The 15,288-nt window shown below is 58.9% G+C and overlaps 1 protein-coding gene across 1 annotated transcript in view; it reads right to left on the bottom strand.

The window, feature by feature from the left end:
* Window positions 1-899: 899 nt before the first annotated feature.
* ADAMTS10 (ADAM metallopeptidase with thrombospondin type 1 motif 10) overlaps window positions 900-15,288 on the bottom strand; it is a 58,401-nt gene continuing 44,012 nt past the window's right edge. Inside the window, exons 16-25 of the mRNA XM_075444302.1 lie at window positions 10,159-10,292; window positions 9,185-9,308; window positions 8,546-8,626; window positions 6,935-7,098; window positions 6,383-6,509; window positions 5,279-5,408; window positions 4,424-4,628; window positions 4,016-4,192; window positions 3,145-3,301; window positions 900-2,753 (exon numbers count right to left, since the gene is read on the bottom strand). Coding sequence (XP_075300417.1) covers window positions 2,644-2,753; window positions 3,145-3,301; window positions 4,016-4,192; window positions 4,424-4,628; window positions 5,279-5,408; window positions 6,383-6,509; window positions 6,935-7,098; window positions 8,546-8,626; window positions 9,185-9,308; window positions 10,159-10,292 — 1,409 coding nt within the window. The 3' untranslated portion in view covers window positions 900-2,643. The remainder of the gene's footprint in view (window positions 2,754-3,144; window positions 3,302-4,015; window positions 4,193-4,423; window positions 4,629-5,278; window positions 5,409-6,382; window positions 6,510-6,934; window positions 7,099-8,545; window positions 8,627-9,184; window positions 9,309-10,158; window positions 10,293-15,288) is intronic.

Here is a 15,288-nt window from a genome sequence, read left to right on the forward strand (position 1 = left end):
CTCTGCAAATGAATCTCTTTGACCTCGGCCTTGGGCGACTTTCTGGGCAGAAACATTTCTGGGGGAATAGCTGGAACAAGAGGGGGCAATGCTTTGTCGAAGCCTAACACATCAGACCAGGTCAGGGCCCTCTGCTTTTGAAACTGTCTTTTTCTGCTGCAGAATACCAGCTCAGTCACTTGCAGCCAGCTTAGACTCAGAATCACAGAGTGGTTTGGGCTGGGAGGGACCTTCAGAGGTCCTCTAGTCCAACACCCTGCCACGAGCAGGGACATCAACTCGACGAGGCTGCTCAGAGCCCCGTCCAACCTGACGCTGAACGTCTCCAGGGATAGGGCATCTCCCACCTCTCTGAGCAACCTGTGCCAGCATTTCCTCACCCTACGCATAGAGAACTTCCTCCTTATCTCTAGCCTGAATCTCCCCTTGCAGCTGATAACCGTTACCCCTTGTCCTATCGCTGCCCTACCAAACACTCTGCCCTGTGGTCCTCCAGAGCCGCGAGACGTGGTGCAAACCTTTGTGTCCATCCCCACAGGAACCAGCCCAAGCGATTCTGGGAGGCATCAGTGCTGTTTCAGACACGTAGTTCTTCAACCAACCCCCGCAAAAAATCCCAAACCAGCATTACCAGTACGGGGTCTGTGTGCCCCCGGGGTGCACAGCCAACCTGCAAGGGGTCTGCCAAGGGGAAGCCTCTTCCTATGTGCCACGCAGCAGCTCTGGGCGAATCTCCACCTCTCTGACCTGCTCCAGTCACGCAGGCTGCAGGTAAAACCCTCCTCTGCGACCCAAACCCCTCCTGCAGCGTAGGAACAAGGAGCATCGTGGCGTGAGGCTGCTCAGACCCCAAGCTTGCCGCTTGAGAAACAAGAGCGGGACCAGAAGCTGCGCCCGGGATCGTAGCTACTCCTTTATTATAAATCATGGCGTTATGTCGCTCCTTCTCAGAATTAGTATGTTAAATATTTTTCATTATATATATCTCTATATAAAAAGGTGAAAACACCCCCTCCCCTCCCAAACTGTCAGTACGGAGCATGGCACCAGGAAGGAAGGCAAATCAATTCCCGCCCGACAGCCAAACGGGAGTTGCTGAGCACCAGAGAAGCTGGGATCGGCTGATGAGTGGGTGAAAATACAGACGGTAGAGTAACACGCGAGGGCTGGCGGGGCGGAGAGGTTTGCTCTCGGGAAAGAGGGCTGTCCACCTCCCTGCACCCTACGGATGACCCCCAAGGGGAACAGAACATGGCTTTGGACAAGACTTCCCAACTTTGTGATGCAGAAAGGCCTGAAAATAATAACAATAACGAAAACAAAAAGCACCTGCTTTGTAGATTGGAAATTCAGGTCTCCTCCGCAGGCTGCAGTGGCCCGTGGAGATGTGTGTTGGCCAGATTTGGCCAGGAGGTGACCTGGCAGAATTTCAAGCCTGCTCTTCTCCCATCACTGGAGGTCTCCTGGGGGCAGAGGAGCAGGTGGCACTGGGACCGGCACCTTGAGGCCACAGCGGCATGCGGCGAGGCTGCCTTTGGAGAGAAAGCACCTTTTGGAGGCCAAGCACCTTTGGAAGTAAAGCACCTCTGGAGGCAAAGCAGCTGCGGAGGCCGTGGCCTTCGCTGGGGAGGGCCCTGCCAGGACCAGAAAGACTGTTCCTGAGTCACAACCTGGCAACAGGGACACTGTGACCAAGACAGTTCTCGTCCTGCATCCTCCTCCGCTTTGCTTTGCTTCCTGCAGCCCGGCACGTCCTTGACGCCCGTTAAGTGAGTGCAACCCCGAGCACGTGACCTCAGCTCGTGCTTCAAGGTGTCTCTGGAACAAAACGGGTCCTAATAGTGACATGGGCTTTAAGGAAAAGTAGGGGGACACTCCCATCAAAGTAGGTGGTTAGAGAGTTTCAACAACCCCCTCTCCCAGTTAAACTGGTGTCACTGCTCTGCTCGCTGAGTGACCTGCCCAAGGTCCCAAGGTGACAGGATGCAAACCGAGAAAACAACACTCCTGCTCCGACCCCGCCCCCCCCAGCAGCTCACCTTCATCCATCGCCCAGAAGCCACAAGCCACGCTTGTCACCCAGGCCACCTGAAACCTCCTCCCTGCCTCCCCGGGGACCCCCGAGGGACTGGCAGCAGCCCCCCATGCGCTCAGCCTCCCCAGGGACACCCCACTGCGGAGCGCGATGCCCCGCGATGCCCTCGGGACACAGGCGCGGAACAGGACGAGGCAGGAGCGGGGCGAGCGGTGCCGCTTCGGTGGCTGTCTTGGCGCCTGCGGGCCCTGGGTCCGCTACTAATAAATAACAACGTCAGAATTTCAAGTAATGTCCCTGCTGCCGCGCTCTGCCCAGCTTCTCCCTCTCCCACTGCTCATCAGCCGGCTTCTGGCGCACTGGGCCGTGGCAGTGTCTGCAGCAGCTGGCAGTGGTTTAACTGGGAACCTGCCTTTGTGAAGCTCGGGGGCAAAGGGTGCGTGTCTTTGGGGGACGGGTTTGGGTGACGCCGGCTCCCACTGGAAGCACGACCAGTGTCTGTGTTGGACCCAGGGGAGGTTCCTGGGGCGCAGAGGAAGGGCACAGCTCGGCAGCCCTGTGGCGTAGCTTTTGCCTTCCAGTTTTCCCACGGGGGTCACGCTGTGTCCCTAGTGCCCCTGGCATGTTTTACAGCACATCTGTCGGAAGTAGGTCCGGCTGCAGAACTTGAACTTCAGGACGAGCGGACAGTAGGCCACCTTGTTCACATCCTTGCACTCTGGATGGGTGAGAGGGAAGCAGGGTTACAGCTGCCTCGAGGGGTGAGGAGCCCCAGGGCGGGACTTGTCACCAGCCCTCTGCAAGCTCCTTTTGCCCCCCGATGCCCAGCTCCTGGAGGCTGTTTGCCAGGAAGCAGCAAGATGCAGCCGTGCTGAAGAAGCTGCTGAAAGCCTCTCTTTGCCAAGGTGCAGTTCATTTATCAAGGTCACGGCATGCCTGTTTGGCCTGGGACCAGAGGGGAACCCATCAAGTGTCCCCACGAGAGCCTCACCCCACAGCACAGCACCTAGAGCCCAACGGGCTGTGCTGGCTCCAGTGTCCCTGTGCCGCACGACTCTGAAGGCTGGCAGTGCTCCGCGTTTCCCTCCCCAGTCCCCCATCTCCCTCACCTTCAGGGTTGTCCGTAGGTCCCGATTCGCACTTGGTCTCGCACTGCTGCATGCCGGGCGGCTGCAGGGTCTCCACGCAGTCGCTGGATGGCTGCCCGGTGTGAGCCAGGCACTGGACGGATCTTCTTTGCTGGCCAAGGCCACAATGCGCGGAGCACTGCCGGGAAACAGCACAGCACGGAGCTGCGACAGCCGCCACGACTTGAATAATGCAGGGGGAGAGGGCACGGCCAGGTCTTAGGAGGGGTGAAGGGTGCTGGATGCAGTCGCCCCTTCCCTCCCCAGCAGCTGCAGGGACCTCACCGGCACGGCTGAGCACTGCAGCCCCACTTCCCGAAAAGCTTGGTTCGAATCTCCAGGACTCAGCAAAGGTCTCTCCATCCAGCCCTAAATCACCAGCCTTTCCCTGGCCTCCTGCACCCTGATGTCACCCCACAGCTCGAGGGGTGTTAGAGGGAACGGAGGGGTGTTAGCATCGCCCCAGTGCAGGCACTGGGCTGTGGCAGGTGGCCCAGCAGCGGCCTTGCTTGCAGTCCCGGCCCACCTCTGCAGCTCACTGCACTGCTCCCCATCCTGCGCTGCCCTTCTGCCCCCCAGATAACCCTGGGGGCCCTCCGATGACTTCCCTGGGGCCCTGCTAGGCTCAGGAGAGTCCCTGGGTCAGCCGTGTGCTTGGGCCACCCAGTACAATGGCTTCCTGAGCCACGGTGGGGCAAAGAATGGTGCCGTGGAGTCCTGCTGCCCCCCAGATAGTTGTGGTGGCCACATCAGGTTCTGCTGGCAGTTAAAAGCCTCCTGCACACTAGGTGACGAGGGGCTGGGGACACAGAGTCTTCTCCTTCACTAACCCCGTGGGAAGGATGGTCCCTACCTCTCCCCACTCGCCAGTCACCCAGCGCGGTGGCGGGCAGCGCCGCAGGTTACATCTCATGCTGGTCGGGGGCTTGGAGCCTTCGTGGCACTGGGAGGTGGGCAGCGTCGCACTGTGGTCACCGCTCTTGCAGAGGACAATGCGGTGGCGGAAACCCGGCCCGCAGCTTGGGGTGCACTGCAAGGAGAGGACACACGCGGTCAGGACGTACGGCAAAGAGCGGAGAGAGGCAGCACTGGCTCTCCCCACCAGTGCTCCCACCTTGACTGTCTCCCGAGCTCCACCACCATTTCCCACATCACGCTCTCCAGGGCCAGCAGCTATCACCAACGCTCTGGACTAGTGATTGACACTGTTCTTGAAGGACCAGTGCCATCAGAGAGGTGAGGGCTGATGTTAAGCACTTACCTCAGACCAGTCCAGGGCGACCCACTCTGGAGGGCACGTCTGGTTATTGCAAGGCTCAAGCATCTTTGGCCGTGGATGGGTGCAAGAAGCATCATCCAAGGTCTTCTCCTCAGTGGCAGAGATCTTACGCTTGCAGAAGATGCTGCGTGTGCGGACGCCTTCATTGCAGCTTCGGCTGCAGTCAGACCAGTTCCCAATCACCCAGCTGGAGACAGGCAAAACAGTAAAACTTGCGAGGGGCACGGTGGTCCGTGCTTGTCCCCACACTCCTGTACAGAGCCCTATTCCTACTCTGGCCACTGCCTCCCAGGCAGCTTTGGTTGAACCGCGGAGTTCCTCCACATCTCCCTTTCGCCTTCAAGAGAGGGGCCAGCCAAGGAGGGGCTGGGATAATTTCCAAGGGACTGCGCTGAGTATCCGCTCTGCACCAGAGGACCAGATGGGGAGGGCTCCTTTCTGCAGGCAGCACAGCGAGGAGGTCCCGCTACAGGGACCATCCTCGGCCAGCACACCCTGTGCTCGGCACATCTCTCAGCCAGCAAGGCACGGCGCAGCCTCGCGCGCAGAGCACTGCGGTGGAGACAGGTTTCTGCTCCCTGCATCGCCACGGCCCCTTCCCCGCAGTGATGCACTTGGGCTGTGTGGGTTGCGTGGTGTCTTGTGTTCACGAAGGGGCACGGAGGAGAAAACTGTCCCCCCTCCCCAGCAGAGCTACTCCAGCCAGGTGGTGTCACCCCTGGGGACTGTGGCAGGGGCCTCTGACTTGGGAATGGCAGAGAGGGGGGAATTTCACCCTCCTCCACACTGTTTTTTCCACCCATGCTCCCTTGATCTCCTCCAAGCCATGGTACTCACGCCGGGGGGCACGGTTCAGTATTGCATGGCCTCTGCCGCTCTGGCATTTTGGTTTCGGGGCTACAGAAATGGTTGAAGACAGTTGAACCATCGGAAAGTTTCTTGCATACCACAGATTGGATCTGGCTGCCTGTGAAAAATAAAGGGGCAAAGGTGAAAGAGAAAGAGAAGGAGGACTCTGAGGCAAGCGCTGAGCCAGGCTGCAGGGACGAGCCCCACAGCTCTGCTCCCACGTGGGCAATGTGACAGGGCAGTCACTTGTCACTGCACCCCGTCAAGCCTGAAGCTACTTCTCTGTTCATAACCAAGGCCTTCTTTGCCTCTAACATCTCCAGAAAAAAATGGATGGGGTGAAGGCTCGTCAGTCAGGGCAGGACCCGGCAGAGTCTGCAGAGGAAGGAGGATCAAAGCTTTCCAAGGATCTCGTCCTCCAATAAAACTGCTCTAACCTTGGTCCTGTGACACTTTCTGGGCAGCACTGAGGGGAATAGCTGGAACAAGAGGGGGCAACACTTTGTCGAGGCCTAACGCACAAGACCAGATCAGGGCCCCTTAGCTTTAAACAGGGAACATGATTAAGCCTTGCTTTTGAAACTGCCTCCCTCTTCTCTGAACACCGGCTCAGTCACTCGCAGCCAGGTTCTCCAGAACCACGAGACATGGCACAAGGCTGTGTGTCAATCCACACAGGAACCAGCCCAAGGGATTTAGGGAAGCATCAGCAGTGCTTCAGTTCACAGACACGTAGGTCTGAAGGGCAGAAGGGCTGTTGCAATCGGCTAACCTGTCCTGCATCACATAAGTAAATGAACTTCAAGCATATCATGCCACCTTCCATCACCTCAGTCACCTACACCCATGCTCCAGCCAAAGAACGGCATCCAGGTTGCCTGCCCTGGCACTCTGCCCACGAGATCATGCTGACTGACACCAGCTTGCACATGGCTGAGTGCAAGGTGGAAATATGTAGAAACCTGAGAGTTCCTTTAGGCAAAGCAGATGCTAACGTCAGTGCGCTGACTGACGTGCCCAGACACAGCGCGTGGGAGTCACAGGAGTGCAGACACGTGTCCCCCCACCAGCCAACACGGGGTCAAACCTCACCCCCTGCACACAGCACGGAGCACTTGGTCCATGGGGTGTAGTGCCAGGAATACTGGTTTGAGGCATCCCTGCCGATGGGCGCGTTGAACTTGTACCGGATCCCCTGCAGCTCCGTCCGCACAAGGACCTGTGGAAAAAGGCACCACCGAGGCATCAGTGCTACCGAAGTCCACGTGACCATCCGGATGGCGTCCCACAACCTCAGAACGCTCTTTAAAATCCAGGGCAGCTGAAATCTCCCCCCCTTCTCTTTCCAGTCCCTTCTAACACTGACATGGCAGCCACCAGTGATGACAGTGGTGCAGCCAGGAAGGTGACACGATCAGAGAACTAGCTCCCGTGCACTTAGAGACTGAATCATTCCAAAGCCTGGCAGAATAGGGAGGGAGACCTGAGAATTAAACCCAATTTATCTGTGAGGTCTGTGCCCCTTTACTGCAGACAGCAAGGATGGGCTGACTAGCTCCAATACCCACGTAGTCACGGCAAGGTCTCTATTAGCCCAGACCAGGCCCATACCAGTTGGAGGTACAAAGGAACTGTGTTACCAACCATGACAAAGAGGGTGACGTTGGTGGGTCCCAAGGCCTCCAGGGACTCAGGCTCCTCTGGGGATCTCCTGTAGTGGAACGTCGTGCCTGCGATGTCAAAGCGCCGCGGGGGATCGATGGAGAGCTTCCCGTTGATGTAATACTCGCCGCCCTCCCCTCTCAGCGCTGCGAGGACAGGGGAGCAAGGGTTAGCAGAAAGGTTGAACGCACCTGAATCCAGCTTTGGCCAGGCACTCCTCATCTGCCAGGCCTGGAGCACTGCTACTACGGAGGGTAAATATCATCAGTTGCATTTTACAGGGAGGGAACTGGTGGGGCAAATAAAGTAGGTGCCTGGGTCAGGGTCACACAGAAAGTCCCTAGCAGAGGTGGGACTGATACACCCATCGTCTTGTCTTGGCCTGCCCACCACCTCCCTGCGGAAGGACTGCTGTGGGGAGCTCAGCCAGCTGCCCGGGGTGGTGACGGGGACACCGGCAGTGTGACACGCTGTGGCCGTGAAGCCAGGCTCAGCTCCAGCTGTGCAGACTGGGTCTCGGCTGCTGGGGCTACTGGAGGAGGCTGGTCCCCAGGAGCCTGGCTGTGGTTGCCCAAGCGAGTCACTAGAGGGGGATCGGCTCTCTTGCTCGCTCCTGCTCGCGTTCCCACGCTCTCCCCGCTTGCTCTCTGCCACCAACACCGTGCCGGCACCCAGCTCGGCATCACTCCTGCCTTCGCTACTGGCAGTGACCTCATTGCCATGATGCTTCACGCTGGGGAGGATGCTTCGTACTGATGAGGATGGAGGATGCTCCCTTCCCTCCAGGGACGGATCCTGGAGTGTGAGAGACTGGTGGCGGCAGTCGACAGAGATATGAGCTTGGGCCGTGCCTCCAAGTGCACAGAAATCCAGTTTGGATGGACATGAGGAGTCCCCAGTGTACCTGGGCTGGGCAGTGAGGGATGTTGGCATCCCTGAACCCAGCAAAGGTTGCTGGCCTGGAGGGATGCTGTCAGGAGAGCCCCACTGCGACATCGCACCGGTGCCAGCACCCAGGCAGGCTCCTGCTCCCGAAGAGCCACTGCGGAGGTACCCGGCAGCCAGCCAGCAGAAAGCACCCCTGCCCATCCCTCCCCGATCACTGTCCCTCGCTTGGAGGACAGAAAGAGAAGACAAGGGGAAAGAAAAAACCCTGTTGTAAAAACCAGCCAGAGTCTGGCTGGAAAATTAAGCCCAAGGAAAATGTGAGCAGGTCTATTTTTAATCCCCAGCCCAACATGCTGGCGGAGGGGGGAACGCCAAGGAGCTGCAGACAGAGCCAGGAACGGCGGGGCGTGGGGTTTGCGCAGGGTTACGCTGCTGAACAGCGAGTGCAGGAGGCAGCCCCGCAGCGAGACAGGGGCTGTGTGCGTCTCCGTGCCGTGGCCCACGCTGGCCTAGGACACGCTGCCCTGCCAGCAGGCCCTGCTGCCTTCCTCTGCCCCCAGCCCCAAGCTGGGACCCCCAGCCCCATCCTCTGCTGCAGTGGGAACTTTTCCTTGCTAGGCCTTTCCCACGCCCTATTAACCGCAGAGAAATGGCAGACCAAGGGGGGTCTGGCTGGGATTTCAGTGTCCCCCAGCCCCAGCTCACCTAGGTAGTTGATGGAGAGGTTCAGCTCCCGGATGTCGATGTGGACGGAGCCCTTGGGAATCTGGATCACCTCCTCGTAACCTGTGAGACAACCCGGAGCTGGTGAGCAGTGATGCTCAGGCTCCGAGCCTGAAGCCAACCCTGCCCTGGGCTGAACGGGAGCGTGTGCCACCCTGTCACCCATGGGTTAAACACTAAACGAGATGCTGGCAGTGCAGAGGTGTTCGTTCAGCCACCCACTGCAATCAGATGGAAAAAGCACTATGGCCCGCCAGGACAGTGGCTTGCTTGCTTTGCAGTGTGGGCTCTCACGATGGGCCCGGCTGTGGTTGGAGGCATTGTGGAGCTGGGATCTCCACGGGCATCTCCACAGCCTGGCTTGAGGGTAGCGTGAGCTGGGGAGCAGGGCAGGAGCTTGGTGCTCTGTGCCAGGGACCTGGGTGCCAGCGGTGGCTGGGGCACGGCTTGGTCGGTGAACGGGAGCGGCGTGCTCCCTGCTTGCAGCCTGGTCCTTCCCTTTGGGGTGCTTCCTGGGATATGTCCCTGCCTGTCCTGCGCATCCCCAGCAGAAGGCGAAGCTGAGGAGGGACTCGAGGGTGGGTGATGCTGGCTGCACTGGCCAGGCCGCTTGCTCCTTACCTCCCTCCGGCAGGGACTGGTTGAAGACGCCCTCAACGGTCTCACAGGAGCTGCCATCTCCCCCACACACGCGACACTTGTCCTCCTTTGCATCAGAGCCCAGGACACGGTCGCAGCCCACGTGCTGGAGGAAGGAGCAGCAGGGAATTAGCCGTCCTGGTGGGGCCTTGTCCTCCCCACACCTGAGCTGCAGCATCTCAGGGAGCGCGGAACTCCCATGGGCTCTTCCTCACTCGCTTCCACTGCAGTGTACACCAGGGAGTGCTCAGCAACATGACCTCTGCCCAGCCCCACCTTTCCATCACTCGTCTCCAGGGACTGCCGTGGGGGTCTGTCTCCAAGGCTGGGGGCATGCAGGCAGAAACCCCGTGACTGCGGGATCGGGCAGAGGTTAGGCTGCCTGTGTGAGCTGGTGCAGCTGCAGCGGCCTGAGGACAGCCATGTCCCCGCAGCACCAGCACCAAGCCCACATGAAGCCTCCGGCTCTGCCCTGCTGCCACATCATATGGGCTAGCAAGTGGGTCACCGGCACGGCTATGGCCACCTATGGTGCAACCGCCATTTTGTTCCACAGTGTATTCAGTCCCACAGAGACAGAGAGATCCCAGAGGCACAGGAAGGGAGACAGACAGAGGGAGCCTGTCTGCCTGCCTGCTGGGGGACATTCGCCACTCCCACAGCGCTTTCTCATAATTAAACTTTTATAGCCCTCCAGATCCCATTTCAAGGGAAATACCAAGTGCCTGGAACTACACGGGCTGTAAATGCAGAGACCCATTGCTAACGCAGGCCAACGTGGCACGAGAGCGGACGGGCACAGTCCCCAAGGAGATGTGCTCCTGCTCCCCCAGGCAAACCAGGTGTTCAGGAGAGGGACGCCCGTGTCCGTGAGGGCAGTTGGCGGGCAGCACCCCCCTGCCCGGGGGTCTGCCCTTGCCTCCCCATCCTGTGCCCGTCCCAGACCCCAGCAGCACCTTGCACTCCCCGTTGACGCAGATGTCGTTGGAGTCCTGCCGACACGGGGTCCCGTCCACCACGGCCGCGGCTCGCTCTGTGTAGAAGTTGAAACCCTCGGCCAGGCAGTTGAGGGAACAGGCTTTCACACCCCCTGGCAAAGAAGCAGAGATTCATACGATGCCACCAAGGAGAGAGAGGAAGGACATGGAGAGCTAGAGCTGGGTCACGGCTCCCTGATCCTTGGCCTCCCCACGACTCCATCCTGGATGTCCCTGCCGAGCAGAGGGACCCAGGCACCCTCCTTATTGATCAGCACCAAGTCAAGACCATTGAACTGGACACTGACACATGGTCAGAGACTGTCCCTTCTGCACAGCCTGGGAAACACAGGGAATATGTGACAAGGAAGGAAATAAACTGACTTATTCTTATCTGGTGTCAGTCATTCCTGGGTCACCTGGTACTTTACAAGGGCTGGCGACACCCTTGTGCCCATTTTACAGACAGCGAAACTGAGGCTGCAGCCCTTAAGTGACTTGTCTAAGGTTTTTCAGCTACTGGACCAGAGCAACCAAGTTTTTCAGCTCCTAGACCAGTTACTAGGCCAGAGCAACACTTCCTTCTGTATAAGGCTAGTAGATACTGACTCCTTCACAGCAAAGACAATGACAGCAGTGTGAGGATGAAGGCGAAGGATGGTGAAGTTATAGCTGAAACACCTGCTTCCCAACACCCCTTGCCAAAGCACGGTCTAAGGAACAGAGATTGGATATCTGGATATTGGCTTCTGGTGCCTGGGAGCAGGACGTGGGTTATGGAAGGAGACACTTTAGCAGAGCAGTTTCCTACCTCCTGTCATTGGCTTTTATCAAATGCTGGTGCAGATCACAGCATTTGCTGCCTCTGCTGAGCATCCCAAGGAGACTCAAAGCCTGCATGACCCTGGCAGAGAGGTACATGCCAGAGCTGTGGCAGTTCACTCCTGCAGGCACCAGCAACAGCCATAAGCTGCGTGCCAGAGCTGGGAAGCACCTAGGTCAGGAGCAACTGAAATCTGCAAAACCTGCAACCCAATACAGGACATCAAAGGGGCAGACGGAGGGGAGGGGTGGCCCAGCAGTGCCTGGGAGCACACGAACGCAGCTGGAGAGAAGAAAGAGCAAAGCCAGGAGAGGGAGGAACAGGAGGAGACACGAGAGGGGAATTCAGCAGCTTGGAGGCATGCTGTCAAGCAGGATGCCTGGGCAAGCCCCTGGAGAAGGTTCTAGATCCACCCTCCTTCTGGACAGCCAACCCCCTCTGCAGCACCCCGGGCTCTCCCTGACCCAGTAAGGGACCTCCAGGGCCACTGAGGGGGACAGCGGAGGCACGACCTTGAAAATTCACAGCCATCTAACCATGGCATGCCACGGCCCAGGTCTGTCCAGCCAGACCTCAGCTGCAAAAAATCACCAGCAAGGTAAGAAAACACAAGTCACGAGGGACCCATGCTGGCTGCGGGATCACCCAGCTCGGAGAGGCCGTGCCTCCGAGCCCCACCGGCAACCACACACCCCACACATGCAGCTGTCCCACCAGCCTGGCAGAGGGGCTTGTCCTGGCCCTTCCTGAGATGTACCTGGGATTTAGCCAGTGCTCGCTGGCTCGGGAGCACCTCTGCTACCGGTGGCCTTGCTCCTGGCTGCGCAGCGGTGTGCTCAGTCGGCTGCACGGGACCCTTCGCCCCTGCCTGCGGGCAGCTCTCTAAGGCCGCGCTCTCTCCTGCTGTCACGGGAGTGCAGGGCAGACTGCAACGAAGCAGGGCTGAGAAACAGCCAGAAACCTGGGCTTTCACTTCAGGGCTCTCAGACAGGTTTGCTAAACTATTCCCATGCACCCCCTATCCCCTTCCTTGTCTCCAGCTACAAGCAAAAGTGAGATCCACTGCATACACCTCGCTGCAGCTCCCTGGTGGGCAGCTAACCCCCGCCACAGCCTGTTTCTGCCTCTCTCCTAGCTCTGGTTCCATTTTAGTCGCTCCTACTCAGCTGCAGGATCTTCCTTTCTATCATCACTCCTCACCGCTGCTGCCCTGTGCCCAGGCTGGTGCCCAGCATCCCCCAGCAGCAAGCAGCCCTGAGCATAATCGTCACCACCTCGAAAGAGGAACCCATGGAAAAACTGGAATGAAAAACGTAACAAGCCAACACACCCTCCCTGGTGACAATTTCCAGAAAGGATTTGCCCCTGGCAGCCAGGTCACCCTCCCACTGCTCAGAGGAAAGGGAGGCTGGCATCGCTGCCCAGCGTGTGTCAGGAACTGGATTTTCCGAGGCACTTGGCCAGACAGAAGGTCCCACCCCTGCGTGTGGCCATGGCATAGACAGGTATTTAGTCAAGCCACGAAAGGCTGAAGTCCTCACGTCACACTTCCACTGACTAAAACCCCAACCATACCCTGGGCTGCATCCCCAGCAGTGTGGGCAGCGGGCGACGGGGGGGATTGTGCCCCTCTGCCCCGCTCTGCTGAGACCCCCCTGAGAGTCCTGCGTCCAGCTCTGGAGCCCTCAGCACAGGGCAGAGCTGGAGCTGTGGGAGTGGGGCTGGAGGAGGCCCCAGCAATGATGCGAGGGCTGGAACCCCTCTGCTGGGAGGAAAGGCTGGGAGAGCTGGGGCTGCTCAGCCTGGGGAGGAGAAGGCTGCGGGGAGAGCTTAGAGCAGCTGCCAGGGCCTGGAGGGGCTGTGAGAGAGCTGGAGAGGGACTTTGTGCAAGGGCCTGGGGGGACAGGACAAGGGGTGAGGGCTTTAGACTGGAAGAGAGGAGATTTAGACTAGATATACGTAAGAAATCTGTTATCACAAGGGTGGTGGGGCCCTGGCGCAGGCTGTCCAGAGGAGCTGTGGCTGCCCCCTCCCTGGCAGTGCTCAAGGCCAGGCTGGACGGGGCTGGGAGCACCCTGGGCTGGTGGAAGGGGGCCCTGCCCATGGCAAGGGGGCTGGAACTAGGTGATCTTTAAGGTCCCTTCCAACCCGAACTGTTCTGTGATCCAAAGGATGGAAGGTCATGCTGGGCAATGCGGCAGTGGAAGGCCGGCAGGGAGCGAAGGGCTGCCCCATCTTGGGGCTCTCAGCTGTGTCCTCCAGCCCTGCCCGAGGCATCCTGGGGAGCTTTTTGGTGCCGTAGGCCAGGCAGGCTGTGAAGGCAAGTGTCTTAGAGAGGAGAAAAAGGGTGAACTGGAGGCAGCAGGCCCTTACTGGTGTCCAGCTGGGGACAGACTGCATTATGGATGTTAGGGCACAGACGCTGAACAGCAAAATGCAGTCTCAGTTTGGGGCTTTACCTGAGGGCCCTCGTGCAAGGTGGTTCCTTAAAAAGGCACCTTTCCAAAGCCCTAGACCAGTGACAACTGTGTGTCCCCACAGCAGCAACACTGGCCGCAGCAACAGAGCCAGGGTGAGTTTTGCACCCCAGAAACAGCATGACACACCTTGACACCCCTGGAGATGAGAATTAAGGACCATATTTTCACCAGCAACCGGGATCCAGCCTCCCCTGTCCCAGCATGCGAACAGTTTGGTGGGATCTGCGCTTTTTGGGGTGGGAGCCTTAGCCCTGGCAGGGCAAGCCAGTGCTCTGCATCCTCCCAGGCCAGCTCGCTGCTGCCCAGCGGTCCCCGCATCCACAGGGCACGAGCGGGATCCTCAGTGCAAGCCCCATTGGGCATGTGGCAGCGGAGGGGCAGGAGAGGCTCTGCAGTGCCCGTTGTCACCCGTGCAAGGTGGGTCCATCACCACAGGAGAAGAGCCCACTTCCACAGAACGAGTGGGACGCCCTCAGCCTGCCCGCTGCCCGGTGAGTGTTACCAACTGACTGGGAAACAAGCAGCAGAGAAGACCAAACAACCCCAAAGAGCACAGGGTCTGCCATAAACACCATGCAGGCCCCCACCCCACAGGAGGCGAACCCCCCGGCCACGCATCGGCTCGCAGAGCTGCCCGCCCTTCGCGTTGGGCTGAGCAGTCCAAGGTCAGCAACAGCCACGTCTGCCATGGGTACTCCTTTTAATATTTAATATAGCTATTAAAATAGAATAGAATATTTTCGGTTGGCTATGCGGTGCTGCAGAGGATGTTTTTCTCCCCACGCCTGCCCTGTTCCATAGAGGAATTAAAGCACATTACAATTTATCATGAGCAATCTCCTGTTTTCTGCAAGCCCCTGCTCCTCCCCATCTCTCCCGAGCCCCGTGAGCTGCTCCACTCTCCCTTGGCTCTTGCATCCGCCAAGAGCAAAATGAATAACTAAGCGAATAAAGCAAAATAAACAAACAATTAAAGCCGCATTCCACGAGGTATCTGCTGACTGTTGAGCTCTGAAAGGCTGAGCTCAGCGCTTCTCGCTGGGGCTGCGTCTTGCAGTCCTGGGGTCTGGGCTCCAGGGCCATTATAAATCACCGTCAGGAAAACACGCCGTACCGGCCCCACGCAGAACCCGACCTCAACTCGCCAGTGACCCGGTGGCTGGCGTCAGGCTTTCAGTGGGTGGCTCCTTCCCTTCCCAAATTCCCCGTGGAATCACTGCCCTCCCCTGCCAAGCCAGTGGGGTACTCCTTGTCTTCGGGTGGGGGTGCTCAGTGCCTGGGCTATTTCCCCAAGATGCCATGGGGCTGGTATCTGATGGGCAAACAGCACAGGCACCCCGCACCTTTCGGCAAGGGGGAGGCTCAAGGGTGCAGCGTCGAAGGCAGCGGCTGAGCTGAGCAGGGGAAGCGGCTCTGCAGAGGTCCAGGGGGGTGAACGGCTCCCAGAGCCGGTACACGCTCCCAAAAGCAACCTGAAGAGCAGACACGTTGCCAGCTGGAGGGCAGACTGCCCAGGGATGAGGCTGCCAAAAAGGAGGGACCCTGGGGGGCTGCTTGTGCCAGTGGGGAGGGAGGGAGTGACATCTGCCAGCCCTGAGCTGCCTGGGCACCACTGGAAGAGCCCAGGAGGGAGCGAGAGAGACGACGGCCAGCCCTCATTGCCTCCCCGATGCTGGGGTAGAGGGGGTCTGCTAGCACAGGGGCTGCAGGGGAAAAAACGGGTCCTGAGAGCGAAACACCAGCAGCAAGGGGAAGGAGACAGGGGGCCATTCCCCAGGGGTTTGATCTATGACATGGAAGACAGGG

This window comes from Opisthocomus hoazin, chromosome 27 (genome assembly GCF_030867145.1).
Source record: "Opisthocomus hoazin isolate bOpiHoa1 chromosome 27, bOpiHoa1.hap1, whole genome shotgun sequence".
In the NCBI taxonomy this organism is placed as follows: Eukaryota; Metazoa; Chordata; class Aves; order Opisthocomiformes; family Opisthocomidae; genus Opisthocomus; species Opisthocomus hoazin.